General features: G+C 54.3%; 2 protein-coding genes across 2 annotated transcripts; both read right to left on the bottom strand.

Annotated features, from left to right (window-relative positions):
- Positions 1–441: 441 nt before the first annotated feature.
- Positions 442–19,677, bottom strand: LOC101072293 (rho GTPase-activating protein 21-like). Its single transcript, XM_029832313.1, is given in 27 exon segments — positions 442–2,174; positions 2,176–2,460; positions 2,545–2,576; positions 4,432–4,537; positions 4,620–4,787; positions 4,877–4,966; positions 5,048–5,121; positions 5,196–5,274; positions 5,346–5,504; positions 5,633–5,996; positions 6,072–6,133; positions 6,283–6,564; positions 6,644–6,757; positions 6,846–6,891; positions 7,002–7,104; positions 7,240–7,386; positions 8,779–8,818; positions 8,821–9,128; positions 9,130–10,330; positions 11,371–11,397; positions 12,624–12,678; positions 12,753–12,831; positions 12,923–13,015; positions 14,691–14,712; positions 14,797–14,976; positions 18,499–18,691; positions 19,375–19,677. Coding segments are annotated over 26 exon segments (5,475 nt in total). The 5' UTR covers positions 18,565–18,691; positions 19,375–19,677; the 3' UTR covers positions 442–881.
- A 436-nt stretch (positions 19,678–20,113) lies between these two features.
- prtfdc1b (phosphoribosyl transferase domain containing 1b) lies at positions 20,114–24,699 on the bottom strand. The gene is made up of 9 exons (XM_029832312.1): positions 24,466–24,699; positions 24,176–24,282; positions 23,494–23,677; positions 23,316–23,381; positions 21,756–21,773; positions 20,969–21,051; positions 20,847–20,893; positions 20,698–20,774; positions 20,114–20,590 (listed from the first exon to the last, which is right to left on the bottom strand). The coding sequence occupies exons 1-9, from the start codon at positions 24,511–24,513 to the stop codon at positions 20,543–20,545; spliced, it is 678 nt and encodes a 225-aa protein (XP_029688172.1). The 5' UTR covers positions 24,514–24,699; the 3' UTR covers positions 20,114–20,542.
- Between the last annotated feature and the right edge of the window lie 313 nt (positions 24,700–25,012).

Below are 25,012 nucleotides of genomic sequence, written 5' to 3'. Positions count from 1 at the left end.
GGGAAAAAAAGCGTAGAAAAGACGTTAAGACCAGAGTGGAATGCCTCGGGAACGGAAGCTCAGCATCTTGATACAAAACCTGGAGAATGACGACAGTAAAAATGGCGTTCACAGTAGAAGCTTCATGTCTTGACGGAGACACTATGGCACCCTAAACATTTCATGACGAGGCACTTCCTATTGTGAAGAAAGGGGATTTTCCCACCCAGGTTTTTCCGTGTTTTGTTCACTCTTGCATCAGAGGGCTGTTGTTCCCGGCTCCTGTGGCCACTAAACCAATGAGAAACGAACCCAGAATTTGCATAAGGCCAGTGAAACCTCTGTACCTTCAGAAAGGCCCCTTTGACAGCAGAGAGGTCGTGACAGTCCACGCGGGCTGTACCAAAAACAACACAATTCAAGTACACAGAAAAATAAGAATATGTACACTTGAGAATGAAAGGAGCCTCTAAAGCTTTAGTCAGGATTACAGCAAGCGTCTATACATTCTTCATTTGGTTACTGACACACAACATCATAGTTCTCTGACACAAAAATAGTTCCTCTGCGATACTAAAAATCTGTCCTCTATTCCCTAGTCATTCCAAAAAGGTGTTCACCGTTAAAGCCTCGCTGCTCCCAGCCTGGCTCCGCCCCCGCTCCCAGCCTGGCTCCGCCCCCGCTCCCAGCCTGGCTCCGCCCCCACTCGCACAGGCCAGTCGGGTTGTCCAGAAGTTTAGAAAAGGTAAAAGCGTCTCCTCCTCCACGTGAGCAGCACAAACACACACTGTTTTGTTTTTTTACAACATGCTCACACACTGACACGGGTCACACGACAGACACGACACTGACAGACGTGTCGGGACGCCCGACTGACGGGGCGCAGCGACAGTCAGCGCCCCCTACAGGTACTGGTAGAAGCGGGAATGGACCACCTGGGAGCTGGTGAGTTTGTGTGGGTGAGCTGTGGCCGAGAGGCTCAGGCTCTTACCCTGGGGAACGTCCCCGTTCGACACCTCGGCCGAGCCTTGCGGGGCCTCGGAGGAGGACGAGGCGCCGAGGTTCTGAGAGTCCGACCTGCGCGGCTCCGCCTGCTGGTCGCAGAGGTCCAGGCTCACCTCGGGGTTGCTGGTGCGGTGGCGCTCGCGGGCGATCCACTCCCTGATGGAGAAGTCCTGGGAGCTGCACTTGGGCTTCAGCCGGTCCACAGCCGACAGCTCGGACCGGGAGCCCGAGCCCATGTGGACGGGCCAGTCCCCCAACACGGACAGCTCTGCGAAGTCCCTCTGGCCCCCCATGGTGTGCCTGCGCCTGATGTTCTTCTTCCTGCTGCGGCCCTCTGGAGACCGGCTCCTCTGGCTGCCCACGCCGAACATGTCGTCCACGGACACGCGCAGGCGCACCTTCAGCCTGTCGGTGATCTTCAGCTTCCACGCGGGCTCGGCTTTGTCCAGCTCCCCGCGGGCCGAGGCGGCGAGGCTGCCCGTGGAGCGGCCTGTGGCCGAGCCCACCGCGCGCGCCAGCCTGCTGGAGTCCCTGTCGCCCGGGGCTGCTTCCAGCGACGTCTGGCTGGTGGCCTTCTGTTGGGCGGCTTTCTTCCTGGACAGCGTGTCGCACTCGATCAGCCGGTGCGAGGGGATCGGCCGCGGCGCCTCCTGCGCCCCGTCGCTCCTGGTAACTGTGAACACGGACAGGTCGCTCTCGCTGTCCGTCTCCGCCGCCCTCCCCTCGCTGACCAGCTCGCTCCGCTCGTCGTCTGCGTCGTCGCCGCCCCTGCTCTCCGCCACCGACTGCACCTCTGGACTCAGAGTGCTGAGCTCGGCGCCGGTCAGGAACGTCATGGACGATGTGGTGGAGTAGTCGGAGGTGATGGAGCAAACCTCCGCACCGGGGCCGCTCGGGCCCGCCTCCGGACCCTGAACCGCCGTCTGCCCCCGCCTCGGTCGGGGAACCGATGCGTGAGAGCTGGTGCTGTTCATCGTACCGAGGTCGGACACCGTGTCGTCGTAGTTCGAGGGCGGGTCCGACGGACAACACAGGTGGGCGACTGGCAGTCGGTAGCCGAGGGTGGGGGAGTGTGAGGGGGAGGCGCAGGGGGAGCCGGGCTGAAGAGGGAAGGGCGAGCGCTCCGAAGGCAGAGGGGGAGAAGGCTGCGACACCAGGCTGCAGGACAGAGACTCTTTCCTCTCAGGGGGGGTCCAGCTGTTCCTCCGAGCTGTTCCTCTGATCCTCTCGCTCCACCGTCTCATCCGTTTCCTCCTCCTCCTCCTCCTCCTCCTCCTGGGTCCGGCCGGCGGCGGACCAGAAAGCCTGCTGCTGGCTCTCCCCTGCTAGCTCCTTCCTCGGGAAGGCAGCGTCCAGGTCGTCGTCTGAGCTGCTGGGCTGTGCTTTGTCCTTGGGCTTCTTGCGTTTACGGCTGGCAAAAAAGGAGGAGCGCAGCATCTCTTTGCTACACTGATCCTTCCCTGACCCCCATAAGCCCTGGAGGCAGAAAAGCAAAGGTGTGACAGCTGATGGGAGGAGGCGGTCGTGGGTGGATGGGTGAAGAAGTCCCAGGGATCTTACCTTTGATCTGGAGGAGTCATTACAGGCTGAATCTGTATGGAAGAGAACAGCGGTTAGCAAGTCTGTCACCTTCCAACAGGCGCCGTCACGAAGAGAATCGGCCGATTCACGAAAGCGTGGATGAAAGCAGCTGAATGAAAGCGCGATGGGCTCACACACAGAGGGAAACACCATGAGGCACAACACACGAGGAAATGTGGGAAGCTCCTGAAGACGGAGGCCAGAGATGGAGGGCTGAGGGCGGTGCGAGCACAGCGCTACGGCGAGACACTCAAAGCAGCTCATGCTCACAGCAGATCACAGACATCGGTCACGGAGCATCGCCAGCTGCAGCCATTCTGTCAGGCACCACGGACGGCGGGCGTGATCCGATCGGCTCTGATTCAGACGGAAGGGCCCGAGCCCAACAGGTCGGTGAGCTATGGGTCGTGGTCCATACAGCGGGCGCAGGCAAGCCTTAGCGGAGTGGGAAGAAGGCCCTTACTCTGAGCTAGATTAACTCCTGAGCAGGCGGGGGGGGGGGCCTTAATGTGTAGCCTGCCGTTCTAAACATAAAAGCAAACAAAAGTGTCCACACATCCTTCTGATCTGGCTCAGCAGAAGAAGAAACCTCAAAGACAAGCAGATCGGCCCAGGTCAGGAAATACTGAATGATGAGTGCTACAACCCAGAACGGGCTCAAGTATTAAGTGCACGGGACTGATCGGTAACCACGGTGATGTCTTAAATGTTGGATGACGACAAGGACGACACAAACCAAACAAAGAGACGCTAGTGGAGACGCCTCAAAATCAAGAGAACTAAAAACAAAGAGTTCTGGAGGAATGGGCCCGGCTACATGCTCCCGGTCCGCCGCTCTTCGACCGCGTGACCGTGTCAGTACTGATCTGGCACGCGTGGGCGCATGTTTGGGCTGTTTTGGGCGGGACCGCGTTGCTGCTGGGGAAGCGCCCGGCTCAGAGCCACCCCTCCGACACCACGACCCATTACGCCACACGGGTGGGAGAGCGCGAGTTGGACCGTACCATGCTACTTGTCCTTTGGATCAGCTTTAGAGACAAGAGACAGCAGAAGGGCTTTCAGAGGAAGTACAGCAGCACCTCTCTGTATGCCCTTCAGTTAGGGTATTGGTTTAAATATGAGACGTGCACACCACAGGAAAAACAAACAAACACCGACTTCTCTTTCTTTCTTTTTTAAAATCTTTTTTCCTCCTTTTGGCCCAATTTAAAGAGCTGTGGGTTTCTGCAGACTAGGCAGCTACAGTGGCGCAACACTCGTCCTTCTTCCGACAGTCCCAGCTGTCCATCACTGACAACACTGAGTCCATCAGTGACATCATCGAGTGATAGACGCCGCCCACTTGGCCTGTGTCAAAATTGGGTAATGTGTGAGTGCTGGACAGGGATAAGGGAGAGAGACAACACACTACACACTGGTCAGAAGGCAAAAGGATCAACGTTCAATGGATCTCTGGGTGTTACGAGTTACTCTGGGGGAGAACATGCCAGGGTTCTGCCAGAGGCCGGCAGGAGGGGAAGAAAAGAACTGAAAGAAACCGAGTGGTCGCCTCAACACAGGTAAAACAGGAAGAGAAAAGCACTTAAACAAGAGGAAAAGAAGGAAAAGGCAAATTAACAAATGCACAACATGTCTAGTCTAAAAACAAACAAACAAAAATAAAAAATCAAATGTCAAAGCAAACTGGACCTTTACCCATAAAAGAAAAGTAAACAGAATAAGAGCAAAGGTTTTCAAATCATTTGAGAAACGACTGAAAACCTTTCCCCTTACAACACAAAGAAAACAGGGAAGACTTAAGACCTTTAAAAGCCTCGTTTATGCTGTAACTCAACAGTGCTGCCATTGTGCCAGGCGGGGATTTACCTGAGACCTCCCCAGGTGAGGCTGCCGTCCGCCCAATGTTTGAGAGCAGGTGGTCGATGTTGGGCACCGGCTGAGACTGAACTGTGCTCTCCTGCTCAGCCGTGGTCTGGAGCAGAGACAAGACAAGACTTGAGCCAGAGACACGAGGCGGGTAAGGGGGGGGGGGGGGGGGGGGACTCGTCACGCACCACAGGCTCCTCGTCACACTCGTCCGAGAAGAACCAGTCGTACTGCTGGATCAGGTTCTCCACGATCTTGCACTGGTCCGGCATGTGGTTGACCATGTTGGCCATGTTGTCCTCAGACATTCGGACGAGCGTGGGGCCCAGCACGATCGCCAGGTTACGAGGCTCCATCTGAGGAGGAGAGGTCCGAAGGAGAGCGGGTTTCCATCAGGAGGCGGAGTCACATCCCACCGGAAGGCGTTTGCAGACGGAACACCCACCTTATTCTTTTCACAGTGGTCGGAAACTCTCTTGAGATGAGCACAGAGGAATTTCAGCGTCTCGAAGTGATGATCAGGCAACTGGTGGATCTGCAGGAGTGTTCAGACGCAGAATGCCGGGATGAACTTTGAGAATTCCCTTTAAACAGAGACGATGGATTTCCTGCTCACCAGCCGCCTGAGCTCCTTTAACCTCTCCGCTGAGTCTTCGATCCTGTTGGCTTCGATAAAATCTGCATACTTTTCTGAAAACAGACCAGGCAAACATTCGTTCAACACTGAGCATCCTGAAAGTCTGGTGTGGAGGTGCCGAGCTCACCGTTGGTAAACAGAGGATCTGGAAGCTTTCGGAAAAAAGACTTGAGTAAACTACTGATGACATTGAGGTCCCGCCATTTCTAGAGAGACGGAAAAGACGTGAGGCTGAGGGCCCGACCCATGTTGCCATGACAGCAGCGTGGACACTCACGTCTTCCTGGACGTCCGTGTCCGTCAGGCCTTTGCTGTTGAGTTCCTCCTGCATGCTGGAGATGGCAGCGTTGTTACCAGGAACCCTGTAGATGCCGGTGTACTCCAGCCCTCGCTCCTCCACCACTTTACAGCACACCTCCACAATCAAAGGGACAAACTGCAGGAGGACAGGGCGAGGAGGGAGGACAGGGCACGTGGCGGAGAGCGTTACACGTGGACATGCCACACAGCTGGATGCTAGCTAACATCTCTGAGACGGCGACCACGGCTCCGACCGACACTCACCCTGTTGGTCTGTGCCGGCGGACATTCGTCCAGTCGCACTCCAAACATGACCCCAGCGGGGGTCTTTTTCTCAAAGGGTCTTCTCATGATTCCTGCAATGCCAAGTTTCCAGGCAGCTCTGTCTCGTGGTGGACTGGCCTCATCTGGCGGGTTAAATGCACGTAAATGACCCGCGTGTGGTGAGAAAAGTGCCCCGGCCCCTTCAGACAGGGGTTTTTACCTTTGAGCGCCCCTCCGCCCTCCCCTGGCGGGGGAATGAGGGCTGTGGATCCTGCCTTCTGATTTACCCCCCAGGAACGCTTGTTTGATGCTGAGAGACTGGCGGGCGGCTTTAGGGGAGGGTTCCGACCTGCTACTGGGGGCACTGGATTTCAAATGTATAGAAATATTAAGAGCGGCTCAAACGTGCTTAAAATACCACCAACCACAGCCCGCCCACCTCATCAGGTTGTATTCTTTGATCTTTCGACTGATTAGATCCTGACTTGTTACAGACGCATTCTGCAAAGAGATGAAAGCCAGTCAGAACTACTTCTGCGATGGGTTCCGACCCGTAACGATGACGCCCCAAATTTCTGGGAGGGTGGTTGCGCAACATCGCTGCTGGATATGATTGTAGGGCAGAAGTGGTCCCGATCCGGGCAACACACCTCTTCATCCGGGTTACTGTTCTCCTGGATGACACGAATCCACGTCAGCATGTCTTCTCTCCCGTCTGCCTGGAACAGATACTCACAGTCGGAGGTGGTGAGCCTCAGAACATTCTTGCGTCTCGTGTCGCTGTAGGAGATGTCAATCAGACAGGCCTTGATGCTGATTGGCAGCGGGTCCTCGTCCGACTGCGCATCCTTCCTGTCTTTGTACAGGCTGAGGGTGTGACCTTGTAAAACAGCATACATCTGCTTCCACGCCCTCATCCCACCACCGACACGCTGCACCGGAGACGCAGAGAGAGGAATAATTACATTACCAGACACGGATGTACTGGGGCGGGCCGCCCGACAGTCATACCTTATTTTTATCCGTGGCAAGTTGCCTAAAATTGAGCAGCCCTTCTTTGGAGGAATCTTCAAAGATGTACAAGGAATCCCTTCGATCCCCGATAAATTTATGTCCATCCAGGGCCTGCGAGTGAGAGGAGACCACAATATTAACAGAAGAAGAGTCTAAAACCAGAGTGACCGTCGGTGTGGGGGAGACTGACGCTGCTCACCTTCCTGAAGACCCTGAAACTGGGCATGTGCTTACTGGAGGATCTCCTACAGGAGCGGGAGAACAGAGCAACAGCGTTTTAGGGGCAGACAGAGCCACAGCTCAGCACTAATACACAAACGACCAAAGCAATCCAATAATCCCGGGCGACACGCACCCTCTGCCCTCCTCCTGGTAGCTCTCCAGACCTTCATCATAAGATTTGGACCGCTCCGATTTGCTGACCGTCTCAGATTCCAGCAGAGCGCTTCTCAGGGACTCTGGATACAGCGATGAAGGGTGAGGGTTAGGAAAACTACTGACAGCGGTGAAGCGTGTAAAAAATGAGTATCTCGACGTTATATCGCTGCGACGACTCAAAAGTAAACAAACGAAAGGCCAAAAGAATGCTTCACCTTGGTCATGTGACAGCTGGCGACGAATGGGAGGGCAGGGTGATCCTGGGCTGGAGGTACCTGTTGTTACAGATTGTGCCACAGATATGACAGCAGAGGGTGGAATGAGAGCTGCTTCCTGGTCCACGCTGGGGCTGATTGGCTCATCTACCAAAGAGAATAATTATAGTTCTTCTCAGGAATTCAGAAGGTTGGAAGAATAAAGGCCAATAAAGACCACGAACACGTCAGACAGCTAAAGCGTACAAGACGTTGCACGACCTTTGACCAGCTCTTCAGTTGCTACTCCGTCAGCTCGGAGGCCAACGCTCCTCGCTGCACCCACAAGCTTTAGGAGATAAATTTAAAAGCAACTGTCCTACTTTTGGGGCGATCTCGATTTTAAACCAGGCCAAGGGACGAGGACGCCATCCTGTCCCAGCTAACATTTGTTCTGGAGAACATGCTGAAGACTTTCTGCTCCACGTGACAGACAAATAACCACCCAACATCGATCTGACGTCTGCCGTTCCAGCCCAACAACAAACAGAGCTAAATATACTTTAGAATCCCTGAAGCATGAGCAGGAAACTGGCTGTGCAGAAACAAGGATGAGACCTGTCTGAGGACAAGACAAATTAAAAAGATGGATTGTACTCTGGTACCAGTCTGAAACGGCCTATTGATGGAAGCTGAGCTATACAATCAAAGCCCTGTTCTACTGGGCCGGAGCACCAGGCCCAGAGTGGCCGAGCCATTTGGCCGCTTTGTCTGCACCTGGTGCCTCGCACAAATACCACTTTTCCTCTGCAAGGTGGGAGCCCGTAGTGGTGAGGGCGGGAACTGCAGAGGAAATCACGAGCAGCTGGGCATCGAGCAGCCGCAGCATCATACGAGTACATCCAAACACAGAACCGACCCCATTACTGCACTGTCCTGGTGAATGCTGCTCTATTTACTGGCGAGCTGTTTAAACGGTGACGAGCTCGGGTCAGCTAAGGCGTGTGAACGCGTGACCCTCTGCTTCGCAGACACACTCAATCCCACTTTAACTGCTTCAAAAGGGTGAAAGGCAGCAGCAGCTGCCTCCGACCTGGTTTTTCTATATTAGCAACCTAGCGTGACACGATGGAACCCCTAAAGAAGCTCATTTTAAATGGTTTAAAGCAGACATGAACAGGGATTTCAGCATGAAAGACACCTCCAAATATGTGCTCCCACTGAACACTTTCTGTGGACAGCGAGACGGTCGTTGCAGACACCCTTTTAAGCAATAATCTAAACCCATTTAAACAATAATGGTGATGCGGGGACACTTCACATCGCAGAACCAGTCTGCAGGAGAGGAGCAGAGAAAAATCGATACGTTTCCACAGGATTAAGCCGTCCCTCAGCTAAGAGCTGGTTAAGCTGAATATCCCACAAAAATCACCAAATGCCACAAACCCACATTAATAAGCATAATTCCAGATGTATCCTTTCAAACCTCTCAAGCATTTGACGTCAACACAGATTGGAAAGATGTGCATTTTGAAGCATTAAAAGGGATTAAACTCATACCGATGAATGGAATGGCGTCCAGAGACTGGTCCAAGTTGCTCTGGAACAGGAGGTGTGGCGCTCCTCAAGTCTTCGCATGCGCACTTCTCGCCGTGCGTCGTTGGGCAGCCAGCACGTGGCCACATCTGCGCTGGAATCTGCTCCGTCATCAGTTATCGCCAGGATGTAGGAAGGGTGTCGCAGAGGACTGGGGTTCTTCCCAGGAGGAGGCTTCTCTCTCAAAACAACCCCAGATTCTGACAGGCTTCGTCCGTTCAGCTGACTCTGGGAGTCCTGGTGAGCAGGTTTTGAGGATGCTGGGTCTCTGATGCATTTGTTTGGGAGCAGAGCAGGAGGAAGACCTGTGTCCCACCACCGTCTCTCTGCAGGCCTCAGCAGGCTTCACGCTCTCAGCCCGCATCCTGCTCCCGTCACCGCCACTTTTCATCGCAACTCTTTGGTCGACGTAAGAATGTTCGGCACTTGCACTCTTTGCAAAGTGTGAGGGTCTCTCCGAGAGCATGGGCGAGGACCGGGTCTGGAGGGAATCTGGTCCTTTGCTGTAGAGAGAGGCAGCGGGAGGCCCTCTCACGCCAGCGCTGTGGGCAGCAGAAGGCCTGTAGAGCAGGGCCTGTCGGGGAGCGGACTGCCTGCTGGGCCTCGTGCCTTGGTCAGCCCGTCCATAACCTGCCCTCCTCTCGCTGGGCCAGGCCAGCTCTCCAGGGTCGACATAGTCTGTAGAGCGTGCCCGGGCTTTGTGCACGAGGCCGTCTTGAGATACACTTCGCGGTGGCCAGTTCCTGGTCTGGCTGATTCTCTCTGCGCTGAGCATGCGGTCCTGCGAGGCGCTGCGAGGAGCGATCTGAAAGTGGGGTGGAGGCCCCTGGTATGAGCGCTCATGGGAGGTGCTTCTCCTCCGCACCCCCCTGGATCCCCAGTCACCCCAGGGAATGTGATGTGTAGCACCAAAGACGTTGTGACCCGTAGCTCTTAAGTTGTCCAGCCTCTCCTGGATGGTCCGAGTGCTGTGGGAATGGATTCCTTTGTCGCCTATGTAGTCCCTGTAAGTCTGGTAAGTGCGCCAATCGATATTTTGTTGATTGGCAGGGTAGTGAGGCGGCTGGCCGCCATATGAAATCATCCCTGGCCCACTTGGGTAGAGATCGTTCTTACGATGGTGAGGATACTGGGCCAGAGATGCAGGCCTCCCCCAGCCAGGAACATGGTCCACGTAATCCTTCCTGTGTGCCGGACCCACGCGTCCCAGATGGGTCTTATCGGGGGGGACCACAACAGTCCTCACACCATCACCGCGCATGCACACAGCCATTTGGCTTTTTGGGAAGTATTTGGGAGGAGGCGGAGACGGGGGCACAGTAATTTCTTTGCGGTACCCATGGTCAGCGGGGGCGCTCGGCCCTCGGCTGACCGGCTCCGTCGGGTCTGTTGCCTGGGCCATGCCCGGAGGCTTAACGTCTACTCTGGGGTAGCATATCGGGGGCGGATCGGGAATGTGATGGGCATTTCCACTGTGGCTACCGTGGCCACGGAGGTAGGCATCCTGAGAGTAGGCCTGGAGACAGAGCATCAGAGAAGGTTACGAGAGGCGGAGGCTGCATTTACAATCCTGTGTAATATTTAGCAGCACACGACTGGATGCTCAGAGACAAGCGGAGCGTGATATCACAAACGCTACTGGTTGTGCGTGCGTGCGTGCGTGCGTGGGCAGCACATGATGCAGTTGGAGGAAGTGGAGGCGTCGGCAGTTCAGAGGTGTCCGAGTAGACTTCATCGGCTGCTTATTTAGAGCGCTCCTGGTGCAATATTTAAAGAGAATTTGAAAATACCTTCTACCAAACAGATTTAGAAGTGCAATTAAACAAGTTTTGCCCACGTTTGCCCCATTTTTGTTGGAAGAAATGAGCACCTGTACACACACGTGGTTAATACCCCAGTTGTAAGGACCCATTTCAAGCTATCGCTGGTCTGAATGTAACAAACGCATGCTGGGTGATAAAGATACGCGATGAAAACACAAACCCCATCTTACCGATATCTTCATTTAGCCACTTTAGCCCGACGGGCCCACAGACGTGGCCCAGAAAGCTGCCTTATCCTCTGGAGAAGTTGGCTCTCACTGCTAATGTGTATTTGAATCCCTCAACAGCTGCTTTTGTCGCAACATGACGAGTAAAAGGCGTGTGAAAGTATGTGGACTTTGGTCCTTTCAGCAGGAGTCACATTTCAAGATTACATAAACTGCTCTGCTTTGATTGTATTTATGAGTGTTGGGGAAGTTCAGAGGTCAAGAGCCTTTATCAGGATAGGAGCGTCTGGCGGGATCAAAGACGGGCGAGGCGTCACTGGGTGGACAGCGGAACGGCCACGAGCGGGCGGACTCTAACAGGTACTGTGAGCAGGCGGCATCGGCCATTTCTAACATCCACACATGCTGACATACAACACAGAGCTGACAGCCATGACGACAGCGACAACACAGCCTGCACGACCACGTCTGTCAACGACGGACGAGACGTGCACAACGTACGCACGAAAGGACAGCAGAGACGACACGTCAACACGGCGAGGCCGCCCGTTTGGCTGCCGACTTACCTGGTTAGCAGCTCCCAGAGAAAAGGGCTGCCATTACAACATGCAGAGAAACAGCAGAAACGGCAGAGAGAAACATCCCGTCAGAGCAAAAAACACATGGCACCAACGCAGCCACAGCCATGTCGGGGCTTGGCACGCTAAAAATACCCTAGAGACGAAGCGGCGCTGCACGGGGATGTGGCAGGGTTGCCATGATACCACCTGCCCGTGCCAGGCAGTCGTCTGAGAGGTGGCAGCAGCACCGGCTCGCCCCAGTTAGCTGCCCATTTTCCTGTGTAGCTGCCGTCAGAACGCCTCCCTAACTGAATAAGGTGCCTCCAGTCTGTGCCTCCCTCCCTCCCTCCCTCCGCTGGCGCTCACATGACAGCAGCAGCAGCTGCTGATTATAGATTCAGCTGTGGCGGTGGAGCCCCCTCCCACTCTTTTATTCTCTCCTTTTCCCGGCGCAGCATCAACCTGTTCGGAGCGCGGGGCTGCCAGCTGATGATATCTTCTGCCCTCGGCTCATCGTTTCAGCTGCGAGGCTTTCATGCTTCCCCGACCGCTCGGCTCCCTGCCTGAAGATGCACTCGGGCTCTTTGCTAAGCAACCGCCGTTGGTCTCCTAGCAGTCAGTGGGTGCTGCCTCCCACGGCGTAATGTCACCCCGCTAGCGTCTCTGCTAATTCTCCTCTTATGGTGGCTGTTGCTCATCAGCCAGGCTGCTCACATTAATACATGTTTTGTGTCACGACTGACGATTTAAAAATAGTCCTTTTTTTTTTTTTTTTTTTTTAGGTGTGTAAAGAGGCTGTGTGTGCACACACACACACACACACACACACACACACACACCACACACACACATAGAGGTTTGGTGATAAGTGATTCCAAATTCTGAATTGATTACTGACACAGGAACCTTAAGAGCAAAATTAATAGTCAAGCGCTTTTCATTCCAGATACCATAAACAGGCTGTCAACTAAAAATACGCCCATGGGGGGAGATTTATGGGCACAGAGGAAGAGGGGAGCGCATCTCCCTCACGCTTCTCTAGAAGATGCTCAGTGAGGATGGAAACATAGCCGCTGCCTTTTCCTCCCCGTTCCCAGAAGGACGAAGCCTTTCCAGCAGGAGCGAGAGCACAGAGGACAGAACGGCTCTGGCCTGATTCACAGCTCTAAATAAAGAACTCCGATGGGACATCGGGACGACCCACAACTCAACCAGGCCACGTTTGAGGTGGATTTTTCAGGGATGACAGGAAGTCTTACCAGCTGTAAAATGTCCTCGTCCTTTGGCATCACGCAGAGCTCCAGAAACTCCCCACTGTTGGGGCAAAGGGAGAGCGTTAGCAGGGGGCGGTGACCAGTCCGTGGCTGCTCCAGTTCCACTCTACCCACCTCTGTTGGATGAGGGATATCACCTCGCCGTAGGCTTTCCCTATGATGCTCCCGCCGTTCACCTTCACAAGTCGATCACCTGACGTGTTGAAAAGCAGTGATGCGAGTGGCGAAGAGTCCAAACGTACACCGTCACTCTGTGGCAGCGGTAGCCAAAGGTGTGTCTTTACCTGTGCAGAGCCCGGCTCCGTGGGCAGGCCCCCCTTCCTTCACTTGCTTTACAAAGATAGTGTCCATGGGTTCTAGCCTATTCCGCTGCCTCCCTACAGAAAGAGGATTGTAAATATCCCAAAATCCATTTGTAAGCCCGTTAAAAATCAGAAGTGATTTAAGGGCCCTAAAAGTCAGCAAGTCTTTCCAGAAAACATCTCACTTTCTGTGGAATGAGACCCAACTTTGACCCCCACCCCGGGCCGAGGAGTAATGCTTGCTGACATTTGAGAAGAGAGAATGTCTATGTTTAATAATGAGAGGAGCACTGGGAGGTGCGTCACAAGATTGGAGGCATGTGAAACCACATTATGATGGCAGATCAGATGGCGAAGCTTTGCACAAATATGAACCGTGAATGTTGATGGGGTATGATCTGCTTTGATAAAGGTGGATTACAGCTAAAGACAGAAAACCTGTTTGCTCATGCTGCTCCTGTCTCCTAGCAGCTGCAAGGCTGCAGAAAAAAAGAGAAGGCGTGAGAGAGAAACATTAAGGAGAGTGTAAAGCGGCAGTGTGCTCGGCTGCACAAGTCCCACTCTTATAGGGTGAGAAAGGCCCTGGGCACGGTCGGGGCGGCCCAAACATGCCCCGGGTAGTTAACATTCTGGTGGTGAGAAGACCGGCGCTGGCACCACAGCGACTCACCTTATTAGTGAACATTTCCAACCACTTTTCCCTCCCAACAAATAAGATGCTTTGTAATTAAGACACAAGAGGAATAAGGATGAGAATTTACACGCAGCCCAGTGGTCTACCAAACATGCCCCCTCTGGCGGTGAACCCGGGTACTGCACCACTGTTATTACAGCTCTTTATATACATGTTATAACCATGTGATCTAGGCTAAAGGAACTGACTGTTTGTAAGCCTTTGGATGTATCGTGCGTCAACATATGATAAAGCTGTAATACACCCAAGCCAGAAGTAAATTTAGTAAATCGTTTGGCACAAAGAAAAATACGGACCTGATTGTTGCTATTTTACGGTAATTACAATCACTAAAATAAACAACTTATAACAACAAGAGCCATTGTTGATAGGCTCCCCACGACCGTGATGAGCACTTATTGAGGCCGTTCAACATTTACTCAGTTATGAAAGACTAGATTTCACCCACCCTTGACCCCCCTCCCACAGACAGAGGGGCTTTTTGTCAGGGAATGTTTTTGAATTTAGCCAGGGGCAAACATGCCTCAATAATCTGTCAAAACCATTTTCAGTGCACGACATGAGCACAAGTCCCAGAACTGGTCCTCAAACGTGAACACTGTCCAAGTGTCCAACGTCCACCGGGACAAATGTCAGTCAACAGAGCCTGATGCTCCCTGTGAAAGCTGGGCCATATTTGGGGGGGGGGGGGGGGGGTGTTATGCCAGGTAGGGGGTCGCTGGGCTGGGCTACGCAACGTGCACAACAATACGGTGTCAGGACGAGCAGCAGAAAGAGGCTCACGCGCAACAATGCTGCAAATTTGAGGCCGTCTCTTTATGGACAGAAGGACAAAAGTGAGCGAGCATAAAGAGGTGGGCCGGAGCAGGCGGTGCTGACCGGACCGGACCGCCCGCCCCCCCGCAGGGGTCAAAGGCAGACATTGTTCCCATCACATAAGGAATCAAAAGGAGCCAAAGAGTGGCCGGATTAAGAGCGACTGGACGTCGGAGGCGCCGCCCTGACTCAGCAGAGCCGAGGGTCACGCGTGCTGGACCGGGCAGGTTTTCTGCTTACCTCTGCGGCCGAGCTCGTCCTCCTGTAACAACAGAGCACAAGCACGTCAGCTGCTGCGCCGCCACCGTGCACGGGCTCACCCACGGGCGGGGGGGGGGGGGCTCACCGGGAACAGGTGCAGGGACGACTCGGGCGGGTACACGATGAAGTGGCGCAGGGTGAAGCCGAAGCCCTGGGCGGTCCGCTGCAGCAGCACGGTCTTGGGCCGGGGCCAGGAGAACTCCTCGTCCGCCGGGGGCTGGGCGGCAGGAGAGCCGGCCGAGCGCCTCCATTCTGGGGATTCATGCTGCCACAGGAACGGGAATTAGCCACAGTCGCCCTCGCCGGAAACGTGTGGTCATTAAAGGTGGAACACGGGTCACGGCCATTCTGTCACCCTCTCGGGGGTTCAACTCGATACTGAGATTATTGACAGAGTTGCTGATTAATGGTCAGGTGAGCTGCGCAGGATAATGTCGGGCAACTTTTAGCACTTTGCTGCGCAGAAGAAGCGGAACGGCGTCATTAGCTTCACCCAGTAATTAATAAAAACATGTCTCCTACACTCAGGAACTATTCAGAGAAATAACAGAAGCCGTGAGCTTATTACTGGCCAATCCACATTTCTCCACAGGTGGTGAACACATCAGGATTGTAGCGCCATCCCAGTGTTTACCAGCTAGCTATAGCACACCTGCGGCGTACCTGCGGCTCATTCAGGAGGAAATGTTCCCTCCCCCAGTCAGCCGCTCTTGAACACCTTGTTCTCCCATTTCCACGCTAAAAAAGGGTGTTTTTTTTCCTCATCCCGTCTCAAATAACCCCCCCCCTCCTGTAAAGCACAGACTGTCCCCACAATGTGAGGAATTTGATGAGCTGGCGTTGACGCTACCTCCGCTGGGGCAGATATTCTGGGCAAACGGTTGGTCAGTCTGAGTAAATCAAGTCATCTTTAGGCTGAAACAACGTGTTGCGTGAGGAGGATGGAGCCGCCCTGCAGGTCGTTCCATGCTCCGGGGTTTTCCAAAGCCCTCCCTCATGATCGGGGTGTTGCAGGGATTAGCCAAGGAGCTAACCCACGTTTCAGGGAACACAGATAAGCAACAGACCGTTCATTTAAACACTTGATCACGTTAAAACAGCAGCAAAATGATGCTAAGGAGACGTACAGTAGGAGGAGGCGCCGTATTGTCCTGGGAAAAAAGGCTGCAGGTGCAGCTGACACCCATATTTAATGGAACTGGCTGAACTGGTTCTACTGTGTAGCTGAGTTTTACTTCTTAGGTGATGGTGGCGCTTCCAAGTCGTTGTTGTTGTTGTTTGTCTGATCTCAGGATGGGCGCTACAAATCCATAGCCGGCCAAAGGCTCTGGGTCATGTGACATGTCTGGAGCCGGCGCGGCTCAAACTTCTCCCAGTCTAGCCACCGGTAATCTGCCGGCGTGGCGTTAGCGACAAAAGGACGGGGCGGTTTCCAACTCTCAGATCATTAGATGTGGATTAGAGGGGGGGGTGGGGGGGGCTCCTCACAGGCACATGCCAAGCAGGGTTAGCATGGCCCAGCTAAAGGCACTGTGACATTCCAGACCCCCCCACAGCTGCCTCAGCTTACACAGCTGAGTTTACTGGAGACAAATGGGAGAGTTGGGGGACACATCTGTAGAAGACATCTGTCCCAAATTAGACAGGCAGGAACATTACGCCCACGTCCAAACATGCACCCGTCCCCGGCTGCCCAGAAAGTAGTGCCTCTCAGCCATCTGTGAATCACCACAATGGCCGATGTATTGGGCGAGGACTCTCCACGCCTCTTCTGCTCTGCTGGTAGAAACTCTGCAGACGCGTCTCAGAGGGGACACAGGGGTTCCACAGCGCTCGGACCCGACACAGGTGATCTGCACACTCAGGGCAGGTGTTTTTAAAGTGTCCAATGGTTTTAAAAGAACCGAGCGTGTGCACACGCTGCACTCTGAGTCAAACGTCACATGGCAAACCCCCACAGGGCTTCTATCTTAAATAAATACACACGAGTGGTTCAGCACTCTCCACGGTGTTTACTTCATCTCGTGCACGTCTGGGGGGGGGGGGGTGTTCAGCATTCCTGTTAGTCCAGCTGCTGACATCTGTGGCTGTGAGCACCAAAAACACGGGAATATTAGAACCCAGGAGCGGCGACACGGCCGCTGACATCACCACCAGCATCACGTGACATCAGCCAGCGAACAGCTGGAGCAGCAGAGGGAAGCCAGGTCTTGGTGTGGCGTCACATTCCACACCGCCCTCATGCCTGTGGGGGCAGGAGGCGACGAGGCGGGGGCAGGAGGCGACGAGGCGGGGGCCGCAGGGCGCTCCAGCATGGAGGTCGGGAGCCTCGACACACATTCGTCCCCCCGGGAGAAGCAGCTTTGATCATCAATGGAGCCTCAGAAGATGCCCGGCGCCACCTTCAGACGAAGGCACCATCATCATCACCCCCCACTCGCCTGAACCCGGCGGGCGTCCGGTCGAACGCGCGTCCTCTCGACACGCTCGTCCTTACGGGACAAATGTACGACGCTCCAACGGTGTTTATGGCACCAGAGCGCTCCGACTGTTGTCGCCTGGGGATGGGAATAAGGCTTCAGGGGGAATCGGTAGGTTATCGGATCACAGCGTTTCCTTTGTGTGGTCGTGTCCCGGTGGCGCCCTGGTCCGGGCACAAACGCCACCTGGCGCCACCTCCAGGCGTCGGGATGCGTTGCTTTCCCTGGACACTCGCTGGGATGAGAGGAAACCCGACAGCACACGGCTCGTCCTGGACGCCACCAGAACGCCGCAGGAAGTAACGGATGTCTTCTATCCAATTGTGAGCCAATTTTCTGTTCCGATTGCCATCAGTTACCCGTGCAAAGCGCGTGCGGGGGGGTGGGGGTGGGGGGCAGCTCGCCTAAATGAGATAAAGCCGTAATGAGGCTGATTGTGGGGCCGTGCAGCCTGCTAACGGGCGTGCACGGCTCTAAATATGGAGCCTCAGCTCATTCGCTTCCACTTTCCCCTGATTCTAATGCACGAGCTGCTGAAGAAGCTGCACGTCTCTTCAGAGGGGGAAGAAGCGTCACTGTCGCACCAGTTTGGTGCGTTTAGACGCTGTAACCTGTGCACGTGCGCGTGCACGTGCAGCCAGAGCAGCTGCCCGAACCACCTCCACACGGCCAGAGCAGATGTGATATTTTAGGACACAAAGTCAACGGAAATGCAAGAATAAAAATACTGTAAAAAGTGTTGTGGAAAAGCTCAAATAACAACTAAAGGGACGATATGGACGTCGTTAATGGACACTAATTAAGAGGAGGGATTGTTTTAATGGACACTAATCAAGAGGAGGGATTGTTTTAATGGACACTAATCAGGAGGAGGGATCGTTGGAGCCACCAAACATGACCATCACACCAAAGCTGAAGCGTCTTCATGTGGTCAAACATGAAGTTTCCCAGAGAAGATGCTTGTGGAGCAGATGGTGGCCCATCTGCTCCCCTAAAGGTCACAGCCTGACCCCCAGAGGCCCCCAGCCTGTGGGGGCACCCGCCTCTCCTGGATCCCGGTTCTGACCCGCCGGGGGCCACGGTTCCATCCACAGGCTGCCTCCCCCAGCACCAGCCTCCCCCAGCTGACCCACAGCAGCGTCCAGTCGTTGGTGGCGGCGCCGTGACAGAGCAGAACCACCCGACTGTTGTCACCAACCCGAACAGCTGCTCCAAAGGGCCACAACCCCCAAACACACACACACACACACACACACACACACTCACACACACACACACTCTGAACGAGCCCTTTCAGAGCCTCTTACCTCGCAGAAGGAGGATCTGGACTGTTTCCTCTCATCCTCGCCGGTCTGGACCCGACGGGTCGCCATCATTCCGACCTTACAACCCCGTCATCCCTGACCCGCCACATGGAAAAGGTTCCCCCAGGAGGTGGAAGACAATCGGGTCCAGGGAGCTGGTTTCACACCTCCAGGTCGGCTGGGCTTCCTGATCCACCTGTTGTTTTTGTGAAAGAGTTGCAAATGTTGGATTTGGTTTCGGAAGAATTCTCCTCTCACGTGGTCTGATGTGTCCCGAAAAGACGGAACCAGATGGGACCCAACAGGGTGCCCCCCCTCGTTAGTCACAAGTACCGTGATCGGTACCAGAGATCATTAAAAGTCCAACAGTGTCCTCTTACAGAAGCTTAATTCTCTCTTTTGTCCCCCAACCGAACTCTCCCACTGCTGGTTCGGAGTGTCGCCCCCCCCGAACTCTCCCACTGCTGGTTCGGAGTGTCGCCCCCCCCCCCCCCGAACTCTCCCACTGCTGGTTCGGAGTGTCGCCCCCCCCCGGAGGCGGGCTGTGGGCATCATGGTCGGCAACAAGTGGGCAAAGCCACGGGCCACTACCTTTTACCCCGCAGCCACGCACATCTCACGCACCGCCCGGCTCCACGGTCGCGGCTGGTTCGTAAGTGGTCGGGTTCTGGTTCGGAAAGGCGCGTTTATCGGAGCTCGGCTCGGCGGCAGCTGTTGTTCTCGGGCCGCCAGAGAAGTTCCTCTTCGCGGTTAACAGGAGTTCCGAAACGCGGTCACTCGGTCCCGCAGCGGCGCCCGCAACGCTTCCGTTTATCGCGGCGAGCGCAGGCTAGCTGCGGTTAGCATCGGTGCTAACGGCTGGAGTTCAAACAAAGTTACCTGAGTCGCGAGGCATCGCGAGCTGGCGAAAACCAGCCGGTTACTCCCCAGAAGCGAGTCGCCAGAGCGGGAAGAGCTGCGTGGAGGCCCCCCGGGAGCAAAACCGTGTCATCGTTCCAGAAAGTTTGGCTACCAACGAGTTCCCGGTGATATTCCAGCCCAGCTCGGGGGAGGCGCGTGCTGCAGTTGTGTGGCTGGAATTTTTGCTTCCAGCCTTCTCCCCTCCGAGGGAAATCCACCTTCGGTCAACAGGCCGCTCTCAGCCAATCACCGCCGCGCTTGTATTTGAGCGGACCAATCAGAGGCGCTCTTACAACAAGCAGCCGCCGCCGCGCTGATAAAGCGTTGCGACGGCGCCGCTCGGCTCCAGACCCACCTGGACCAGAACAGAACCGGGGACGTATAGCCTGGCTCCTGCATTTAAGACAACGAGGCTTAACGAGGAGTCACGTGGCTGAAAGTGAGGAATGCGAGTTTCCGCACAGCACGTGGCGCCCCGTCTTTGTCCCCCGTCAGGCCGCTAAAAGCAGATGATCAAACACTCCACAGACGGAATGCTGACTGAAATAAATGTTGGGATTTTCGCCCCCCCCCCCTCCTCTCCGACGTGGAATACCACCTGTTCTGGGAATGGCAGCTTTTGTGGCGGGGGTCACTTCAGGGAGGAGAGTTTCACAAAGCTGTCCAGTTCCACCTCCAGTGTTCTACCATCCAGAAACATGGCGCAACAAGTCCTTCACACTTGCGTCTTTATTTGTATTGGGTTTATTTCCTTTTATTTGTGGCGTTCAGAATCATGTTTCAACAGTATTACGCAATCAGGGGTCTCGAACAGATTCCCTTTCAATGTTAACATCTAAAAATCCCCTAAAACAGAATGTAGAACAGGTTCCAGCGTCTCTGGAGTGTTACGCTGCAGACTCCCAACATGAGTGGAGGAATGTTGCGTCCTGCAGTCAACACCCGACCTGTTTGCCCCCGAGCAGGAAAAGGTGAGTCGCTCCCGAGGCATCAGACGAAGGCACGAACAGGTGAAGAGCATGGAAAGCTGTAGCGCGCCGCTGTTGCTATGGTACCCCTCCGACAGAACTAGCAGCTACACCTCCACAGAGGGGGGGTTGGAGCCAAACATCCTCACAGGGCTGCGACGTGTCGTGTGTTGTCACTGCTAAATCTTGTATTTCATCTTTGCGGCCTCGCTGATGGCGCAGATGTGCTGAAATCAGAGGAGATGACGATTCAGAGCAGCACGCCACGGTGGCCTCAGACACGCTTCGTGACCCCTCCCATAAGGACTCCTGACCCCGAAACGCTCCGGCTTACGTTCAGGTCGCGGAAATACTCGTTGTAGTCCAGGGCGTATCCCACGACGAACCGATCGGGTATCTCAAAGCCGACGTCTGGAATGAAGACAAAAGGCAATTACAATCACCCCAGAGTCCGAGCTCGGGGGGGGGGGGGGCGATGCCTACAGTCAGGAAGGTACGCCCAGGTGTTGGACACCCTCTTCACCAGCAACCTGAGGACAACAACAGCAGCAGCGGTCAGATGGCGCAGGCGGGAGGGTCCCCCCGGGGCTCGGCGCCACACTTACGCTGCCACTTTGATCATTTGGGGCCTGAAGGCCTGGACGTGCTCCAGGAGGGCCTTCATGGTCTTCCCGGTGCCCACGATGGCCTAGGGAACGGACGGCAGCATTAGGGCGCAAAGCAAAACCAGACTTCCAGTATGTGACGCTGGCGTAAGGGGAAGGGAGAAGTCAGGCAGTGGCGGGGTTACGCAAGCGGAGGGTTTCTCCGAACGCCGCGTCTGATGCGCAGTTCTGTTTTAATTTAAGAGGGGGCCGATTATAGGAAATCAGCTGGTCGAGGACAACAACTCTCTCCTTTAGCACCCTTCTGTTTAATCACCCTGTTTTATTCCCAACGTGCGCCTTGACTGACCCCTCTGCACCCGTAGTCATCACCATTGTAACGTTTCTAGCATAAACCTGCTTAGACCAGTGGCAAAGGTCTGGTTTTGAGTAGACTTTAGCATGTTAGCATGCCCTTGCTAACGCCCCACCCTCCGTGATTCATTTATTTGAAATAAGCTCACGGCTTTAATTCCGTAAAATCATGCCGACACGCTGGTTATGGTCATTTTATTACAACCAAAAAGACCTGAGTAGCGGCTGCCATTTTAACCTCCCGTTTAATCAGGTGGTTGTGAACAAGCATCCCTGAATAGCCACATTTCTCTTCTTTAATATCATTTCTGCTTCCAATAAAGGTCGAGATAGGAGCACTCGTGGGAGGGTCGGCGTGATCAAAGTGGGAAACTCCAACGGCTTTGGACAGATTCCTGCTAAAGTCCTGCAGCAGAGAAGAAGCCGGACTCACCTCCACAATCAGGACGTTCTTATGGCAGCATGTCGGGAGAGAAGAGAGGAATTAATGAGCAGAGAAACTGCAGCATCTTCACATCAACCACACAATCAGGTGCACGCGGACGTCTGAACACGAGAGACTGACGAGGAAATGCTCTTCGACGGGCTTCTGAGTGGGAGCAGACAGGGAAATCCATCCCAGCAGCTGCCTTTTTTCCATTATCATACTCAAATAGTTGAGATTCTGCAGTTGTTCTTTGGAACGGGGGAGCCTGTAACCCAAGCCTCAGTTCCACTGGGCCAGGTCAACACTGGAAACACAACTCATTTAAAAACAACTGCTTTGTAACTTTATGCGGATTGTTCTATTTTTCTAACAAAGGGTTCAGCCGAGCGTGCAGTCGTGCTGCGTTCGGGCCTCATTATTCATACAGACGTATTCAGATGGAGGAAAACCCTGGAGAAATGAGGAGGAAGGAGCCGGCCATTAAAGCAGACGACAGGTACGGCGCCATCTGCAGGGACACACACACACGCACGCACGCACGCACGCACGCACACACACACACACACACACACACACACACACACACACACACACACACACACGGGGCCAATCGAGACACAGAATTGGTTCCCTCCAGAGAAAAACAGCACCGTTCTGCTACAAACGGGCGACTAAATTTAGCCGTGGATGGCGGGGAGTTCAGGGATTTCACAAGCACGCTTAAAGATACACAGCAGAGCGGGTGGCGGTGACTCAAGCGCGCTACATCATGGCCGATTCATGTTTCAGGCATTTGTGCCACACCTGATTCAGCCCAGGAGCGCGTGGGGACGAGCATGTTGGGATCAGCTGATGTATCACACCTAGAGGGGCCCGGATGGACTCACAACACTCAGATATGGTGAAACAGCCCTTCAGGTCGGTCAACTCTGCAGATAAAATCATGCTGATCCTTAAAAACGGCCCCTTAAAGGGCCAGAGCAGCGGAGAGGTGCAAGAAAACAGCTGTATTAAGCCCCTCCCCTTTTCTCACAGGAGGGAGAACCTACGGTGGCCTCCGAGGATCATTCACACACGAGATAAATGTGTCAACATTGAGTTTTAGAGTGTCATTTTTATATTATTCTAATATTATCATGGTGTGTAAACATGCAGGGGGACACCAACAAAAAGCCACTATCTAGTGAGGAAAAAACCAAGTGTGTGTGTGTGTGTGTGTGCTGGTGACAATAAGCAGGGCCCCTCTGCCTGGGTGTGTGTGTGTGTGTGTGTGTGTCCATGAGTGCTCAGTTTATTTAGGCCTGAGCCGTGTTCACTCAGCTCCAGTGATAGCTGCTCAGCAGCAGGTCTGCGGCCATCTTTGGACGGCCGGACGAGCTCCTGGGGAGGACATGACGGGAAATGCTGCCCCCTTGAGGCTCCTCTCCATCACTGCCCCTCCATCACGTGACTGTTCGTTTGCTAGCAGGAGCCCACACCATTAGGGTGGAGGGGGAGGAATAACTAAATGAGGCTGCACATCAGTAGGAAAGGCTGCCTAGAAGGGTCCTAAAGGGAGAACTTTACCTTTCCAGCTAAAAAAGACAAATCCTCCGCTCCAACTATGTGCAGATCCTCTGTGGAGCAGTCGTTCTGAGGGAACAGAATCCAGGAAACCACGTTAAACATTCCTAATATTAATTAAAGATACGTATTCCCCCTCTGAGGGAGGGAACTCCCACACTCTGAAGCCATGTGAGCTCACCAGGTAGCTTTTGAGCCGGATGAAATGGACCCTCATTGGGATGGAGCGCTGGGAGTTGTGGCTGAGAGCTTTGATCCGGTCCACCAGGTCAGCGCAGAACTGGTACCCCCCCTTCAGCACACACAGCACCACGATGTCATTGTCACCCAGCTCGTCCATGATGTTGCGCGCCAGACGTTCCGTCCTGCAGCGACACAATAGGTGAGCTTCCTCTGACAGCAGCAGAGCCTGGACCTGGGGGGGGCTCAGGTCAGCCTGGTCCTGGGGGGGGCTCAGCTCAGGTCAGTCTGGTCCTGGGGGGGGCTCAGCTCAGGTCAGCTGCACCACCAGCGGTGCAAGAGAGCAAATATTAAAGCTTCACTGCAACCGTTGCTTTAAATGATCAACTGTTGGGATCCGAAGCTCAGAAATGTGCTTTGAATCCTGCACAAATGCAAAAAAAAGGATTTAAAAGTGGGTTCGGGACAGATTGTTAAGCTCAAGAGGACGTTAAGAGTGATGTGTGATCAAGAACAGATGTTCTGGAAGCCACTATCAGTCCAGTCTCCAGAGGGAAGACTGGTGCTTTAACTAGTGTTTCTGGACTCTCAGGGGTTCTTCTGCCCATCAGATCTCAGACAACACGTGGAGTTCCCGATTAAACGCGCAGGAAGGTCAAACAGTCCCGAGTGCGGGGCTCTACCTGTCCATGATCATGCCGTGTGGAATGAAGACGCAGTCCAAATCTCCGCTGTAGTGTGCTGGGTAGCAGAACAGGTCCAGACTGTACCCGGGCCAGTTGTCCGTGAGCTGGGGGGAACCGACACCAGAGCCTTTGTTACGCTGCACTTAAAAAGTCACAACTTTACGGTTAGAATGCATCAAATCGAGCAGAAACCGAGTCTGCCGCGTGCGCAAAGTTGCCCGAAGGCGCCGCGCAGCGACGAGCAACTTTCTGCTCGCGCCATTGTTTCTACTCAGCCCGCGTTTTACCACGATGCCGCCGCTCCTCCCGCACGACTGGACGGACACAGCCTCCATTTTGGAACCCGCAGATCAGGACGCGGCCTTGGTGGCGCAACGAGAAGATCCTGGAAGGGAGAGCCTGCTGAACCGAGGAGGTGGAGGGGGGAACCCTTTTCCCCCAGAGGAGGCGCGCTCCCGTGGCCGCTGGGGGGCGCCACGGCCGCGGCGGGCAGCTGCTTTTGGGACCAGTGGGAAGAGGAATGTGGAGGGAAGCCTGTCCGAATGCGGAATTAATTTCTTATGGTTCGCTCTTTTATTCTGCAGGGCTGGTTCTGTCAAAAGCCCCCCCCCCCCCCCATAATAATAATTTAGAAAAACCTGGTGACCACATTCCCACAACTGCAGTATATGCTCAGTAAATTGATTTTAATCATGTCGAGGCTATAAATTTGCATAAATACATGAGTTTCTGGCTTAATTTCAAAGACAAATTAAATGGCGGATAATCAAATGATGCTCGTTTAACATCCAGGCTTCACACAAAAAGAGGAAAATCACTTAATAGTAAATCACT

This window comes from Takifugu rubripes, unplaced genomic scaffold, assembly GCF_901000725.2.
Source record: "Takifugu rubripes unplaced genomic scaffold, fTakRub1.2, whole genome shotgun sequence".
Taxonomy (NCBI): domain Eukaryota; kingdom Metazoa; phylum Chordata; class Actinopteri; order Tetraodontiformes; family Tetraodontidae; genus Takifugu; species Takifugu rubripes.
Note: the sequence above shows the minus strand (reverse complement) of the source record. Positions and strands in the feature narration are given on the sequence as shown.

Bases quoted from the DNA above. Each gene is read 5' to 3' on its own strand.
- prtfdc1b (XM_029832312.1), bottom strand. From the start codon at position 24,513: ATGGAGGCTGTGTCCGTCCAGTCGTGCGGGAGGAGCGGCGGCATCGTG. The intron at 23,678-24,175 runs GTAGAGCCCCGC...GTGTCGCTGCAG, and splicing joins CACGGCATGATCATGGACAG to GACGGAACGTCTGGCGCGCA. The intron at 20,894-20,968 runs GTAAGTGTGGCG...TGTTGTCCTCAG, and splicing joins CAAATGATCAAAGTGGCAGC to GTTGCTGGTGAAGAGGGTGT.